General features: G+C 40.2%; 1 protein-coding gene across 1 annotated transcript; it reads left to right on the top strand.

The window, feature by feature from the left end:
* The first annotated feature begins 319 nt into the window (after positions 1–319).
* purbb (purine-rich element binding protein Bb) lies at positions 320–5,569 on the top strand. The gene has a single exon (XM_027139711.2). It carries the CDS (start codon positions 564–566, stop codon positions 1,620–1,622), a length of 1,059 nt encoding a protein of 352 aa, XP_026995512.2. The 5' UTR covers positions 320–563; the 3' UTR covers positions 1,623–5,569.
* Positions 5,570–5,774: the final 205 nt, after the last annotated feature.

Below are 5,774 nucleotides of genomic sequence, written 5' to 3'. Positions count from 1 at the left end.
GTGTGTGTGTGTGTGTGTGTGTGTGTGTGTGTGTGTGTGTGTGTGTGTGTGTGTGTGTGTGTGTGTGAGAGAGAGAGAGAGAGAGAGAGAGAGAGAGAGAGAGAGAGAGAGAGAGAGAGAGAGAGAGAGAGAGAGAGAGAGAGAGAGAGATTGTGTGTGGTTTAGATTTTGAACGAGAATATTTATTAAACAATATCTGGTGGAATTTATGTAAATAAAATTATTTCGACCTTGCGACGTCATGACGCCGTTATACAAAAAGAAAGGAAATTGTGTTTAAAAGTGACAGGTTGAACATCTGGTTCAACATCAGGTTCAACATCTGATCCGTGTTCAGCTTCTGACTTGTATATTATGGTGACATTTAACACATGGAATGAGGAAAGTTGGTCTTGGATCAGACCTTCAGAAACGTTTCTCCTTCAAAACAACAACAGGAAGTGCCTTTGTGTAGAAAGATTCCCAACCAATAATAAATCTGGAACCCGCCTCTGAAAGCCTTATGACAAGCGCGTAAACCTATGAACTAGCGCCAGTGGCTGTTATTGGCAGATGCACGGCTAATGAGATGTCGACAATTCCACTTCCGTGAGTTTGACGTCAACGACGTTCTCCGTCCACTGTGCGCAAACACCAGTGCAGGCAGTGGGAGAAGTTGGCTGGCGGTGGTGAAGATGGCGGATGGAGACAGCGGGAGTGAGCGCGGTGGCGGAGGCAGCAGTGGCGGCGGTGGTGGCGGCGGCGGAGGAGGAGGAGGCGGCGGTTTCTCGCAGTTCCAGCGAGAACAAGAGACGCAGGAATTGGCGTCAAAGCGCCTCGACATCCAGAACAAACGTTTCTACCTGGACGTCAAGCAAAACTCCAAGGGCCGCTTCATCAAGATTGCCGAGGTCGGCGCCGGTGGCTCGAAAAGTCGCTTGACCCTCTCCATGTCCGTGGCGGCGGAGTTCCGCGATTACCTCGGTGATTTCATCGAGCATTACGCACAGCTTGGGCCCAGTAGCCCCGAGCAGATCGCGCAGTCCTCAGGGGGAGGCCCAGGAGACGACGGCGGCCCTCGGCGGGCTCTCAAAAGCGAGTTCTTGGTGCGTGAGAACCGTAAATACTACCTGGATCTGAAGGAGAATCAGCGCGGCAGGTTCCTGCGCATCCGACAAACCGTGAATCGGGGGCCGGGCTTTGGTCTCGGAGGCCCAGGCGGCGGCGGAGCGCAAGCGGGCCAAACCATCGCTCTGCCCGCACAAGGCTTAATCGAGTTCCGCGACGCGCTCGCAAAACTCATCGACGATTACGGAGGAGACGACGAGGAGCTGAGCGGCGGTGCCGGGGCTGGTGCGGCCTCCGGCGGTTATAGCGAGTTGCCTGAAGGCACCTCCATCATGGTGGACTCCAAGCGCTTCTTTTTCGACGTCGGTTCTAACAAGTACGGCGTGTTTCTTCGCGTCAGCGAGGTGAAGCCCAGCTACCGGAACTCCATCACGATTCCGTTTAAAGCCTGGAGTAAGTTCGGCGGTGCCTTCTGCCGCTACGCCGAGGAGATGAAGGAGATCCAGGAGAGACAACGCGATAAAATGTACGAGCGGAGAGACGAGTCCGAGGGGGAGGACGTGGATGACGACTGATACTACACAAAATTAAATAATAATAATAATCATAATAATAATAATAATAAAGATCTGGATGTAGTGCTCATATGATGAGATCCGGTATAAAAAAAAAAGAAGAAAGTGCATGAAGAATCAGACTTTAAAATAGCCTCCTCAAATATTCGTGGCGTGATATTCATTTGACAGAAAAGAAAAAAATTATATATATATATATAGCTCTGTGAAGTTTGTGTGATGAGGATAAACCGTCTAGAGCCATTGGGCGAGTTCTGTTTTATTCGGGGAAAGTTGTGATTTATTCTAGTCCTAAACCAGCAAGTTTTAATTGTCTAAGGTGACAGTTACTCTTTTATAACACTAATGCTGCTGAAAAAAAAAATAGGTCGGAGAGAAAAAGAAAGCATATTGGTGTGTGTGTGTGTATATATATGTATGTATGTATACGCACACACACTGTCCAATATGCTATATATAATATGGGGGGAAAAAAAGGTTTTGACATTTTCGTTATAACGTTGATGGTTATCATCATTAATTGCCCATGTGGACCAGAAGAATAACACTGCTGTCACCTGCTAATGATAGGCTGTTATTTAAATATACGGGCAAGCCATAGGAAGCGTCACAGAATAAATAAACTAAAGGCAGGTTATAACCTAAGACTATATAATATGAAAAGGAAGTAATTAGGTGGTGTGTATGACTTAAAGGCCCATGTGGAGGTGTAGCACCTTCAGCCGGGAGAGGACGAGTAATTATAGGCTTAATACATTTTTAAGAGAATCTAAAATGCATCAGATAATTAAAGAAATGTTCATTCAGGGTGGATTGGATGAGCAAAAGATGCTATGTAAAATCAGCTGATTTGAGCACGGTCTTTTCCAACTCTGGTCCAAGTTTGAATGTCTATATTGGAGTTAAAGTTATATGTAACTTCTCAGTAGATATAAGGACCAGTTACGGCAATGAAACCACACTCCTTTTTTTTTTTTTATTTAAAGGACAAAAAAAGCTGATTCTTTTTGGTTGGTTCCTGTATTTTTTTTGTTGTTTGTTTAGAATAATATAAAGGCAGAATATACTTTGATGGAATTAACTGAACAAACCAGCATATTTTTAATACCTTAAGTAGAAAATATATTAAAGCCTCCAAGGCAAATTTTCTAAGATTAAAATTAATATGGAATTTGAAATTAAATATCTTTCTTTTGCAAATGTTTGGAATATATATATATGTGTATGTATGTGTGTGTGTATATATATATATATATATATATATATATATATATATATATATATATATATATATGTGTGTATATATATATCACTAAAGAATGTTAATGTTAAAGAACATCTTGTTTCAGATTACACAAATCTCAACCTTTTTCTCCAGCACACTATCAGATTTTATATTGTATTTGCCATTTTTTGCTTAATTTGCCTGTCTAATTTACTTCATTAAAGGGACAGTTCAACCAGACAATGCTAACAGCAGAATAAATACAAAAATTCTGTCAGAAATTAGCATTGTTGGATTGAATTTGCTCTTTAAGTAAACCCAGTGATAGCACTCAAGCTTTTCAAGCTGTCCCGTATTAACTGTAGTGTCGTGCATGCTTTCCCCACATAGTTATTTAATTTATGAAGTTCTTCAAACATGGTGTATTGAGCTGTGTTGATGCTACAAAATTTTATTGTTTTTTTTTTGTTTCCTCTTCTCCAACGTATGCATTTAGATTTCAATCAAACGAAACCGTCAATTTCTTTCTTTGGGTATCATCTAGGCCAGATACACGTTTTGTTTTACTTCCAAGGAATATGTGAATTACCCAGAGGTAATGACCAGAGCTAGTAAAAGTGTTGGGTTGATTTGTTTGCCACATTTCATTGTTGCACCTTTAAAAGGATCAACAGTATCCCAGCGATTATGGTGCAGTTTACTGAGAGTGATATAGGTCATGATGAGGATATTTTTTTTGTTTGTTTTTGTTTGTGTTCCTTTTTTTTTTTTTTTGGCCATCTACCTACAGTATAGTAGTAAAATTTTGGGAGACATCATATGTTCTGTATTCATATATAAAACCATCTTTTGTTATCCCTACTGACTTGTACTGTTTCATGTTAAATGGCAGCTGTGTCCGTAACTGTGTCCCTACTGTAAACGCTCAAGATCCAATTAATAAAAGAAACTTTTTATGCAGAAAATCCCATGTAGGAATTAGAGCACAGTTTTTAGCACAGAATATGTCTGGAGCAGAATGACTTCATTATTTCTGGTATTTTATTTATTTTATTATTATTATTATTATTATTATTATTATTATTTTCTTCCCATTAAGTTGTCTCTCACTGGCACATTTACGTTCATGTTCTCCTTCAACCTGCAATCGCAGCAGCTGTTGTCCAGCAGCAGGGAGCTGACTTAGCAGACTGCCTATTTTAACATGAGTGGCGTGGAGAGGCTAGCATTCCTGACCACGATTCAGCTGTGCCGTTAGCACTGAAGTGCTGAAAGACACAAGGGCTCGATTGTTGAACCCACTGTGCACAGACACCCTCCGGAAAACGCAGTTACATCAACGAGACTGCAGTAAACACCCTTTTATTACTGTTCAGACCGTATCATCCTTAGCAAGGGAAATAGGGTGACCCTGTCAACCTTGTCTAAAGTTGTTGTTGCTGACGTAAGATTAAAGATTTTTCAGATGGTATTTCTTATTCAATGAAAAGCCAGTCAGATGTTAATGCACTCCAGTACAATTGGCTAGAAGTGAAATATTTGGATAAAAGCACTGGGCTGAGCAGAAGCAAGCCAAATGAAAGCGTGACAGAGCACCAGCAGCTGTTGGCAAGAAACCCTCCCCATTCAGCTGTGCTGACTACATTTACTCCTTTTTTTTTTGGCCCCCATCCCACACTTCCAGTTCATTTAAGAAAAAAGGGATATAATTCTGATTATTATTATCATTCTGTGGACCTGTGACTTTTCTGTGCTCGTCGTAATGTATGTAAACTTGAACTAATGATAGTTTTCTTGGTCTATGTGAAATGTACTCTATGTGGCTGGAATTCTCTGACTAATCAGTACACTTGAGAGAGGAGTCTTACTGTGGGTATAAACAGGCATTCCACTAATTACACTTGTATGCACTACATCATATTTCAAAAGCTCTGGAATAGTTAGAATACTCTGCAAAAGCATCTAGATTTTTTTCTTGTTTGTCCCAAAGAAAGTCATGCCAGGAAGCAATATACATGCAGAGAGATGGGTTTATGGCTATATAACCTGATATGCTGTAGTGGGTTGATTTGTCTTCCTGAGTTTCAAAGTTGGAGAATGTGCAAGTTCCATACATTTCATAGATTCTTTCATTTTTCTTTTTCTCTCTCTTTTTTTAAATTATAATTTTTAATTAGAAACACACCAGTGTCATAGGTTAGATTTTGTTAACCACGTTGCTGTTCCAGGTAATTCTCCAGAGCTCAGCGATTACTTGATGGACTTTTTTTTGGACATGCAAGTGTGAACCCTGCTTTTAATGGAACGTTCCTTCACAAATCTAAGGAATAGTTGTTGGTTGTTGTTTTTTTTTCATTTAATGTTTTCTGGCAGATCAACAGGTCAACACCAAGCCCATATATGGTTTCTACTCAGGTTTAAGTATCCTCAATTTATCTTTGTGTGCCCATTACGTACATACCTCCCGCTAAGATTTATGCTGAAGTGGTAAGGAGGCAGACTAGATCATTTTTCCTAGAACTCGAATGAGGCGAACACTCCAGTCCTGCTGGTGCTTGACTATCTTTTAACCTCAGACTGCCTCCAGTAGACCACAGACTGGGTGGCCATCCATTTCTCTGTGGGTGCTCACTTTTTCAAGTGGAGATTTACAAGTCTATATTTAGAAAATGCTATGTATGTTTGTACCAGAATAAAGAAACTTATAATTGATGGTAAACGAGTTGCTGTCCTGGTCCTGATGTTTTATTGTGTCTGTAAATTTTATTAAATATGATTTAATTTTGACCACAAATGGGGGTTATAGACTTTCATATCATCCAGGTTCAAAATTTTAAAATGGTGTGTAAAGATTGTGGGCCTAATATTAAAAGGTTGGTTTTTTTAACGGTTTTCTCATAGGCCCAATAGAACTAAATCTAATGTTT

The sequence above is a fragment of the Tachysurus fulvidraco genome, chromosome 20, assembly GCF_022655615.1.
Source record: "Tachysurus fulvidraco isolate hzauxx_2018 chromosome 20, HZAU_PFXX_2.0, whole genome shotgun sequence".
NCBI classification, from domain to species: Eukaryota; Metazoa; Chordata; class Actinopteri; order Siluriformes; family Bagridae; genus Tachysurus; species Tachysurus fulvidraco.
The sequence above is the reverse complement of the archived record's forward strand: the minus strand, read 5'-3'. Positions and strand labels throughout refer to the sequence as shown.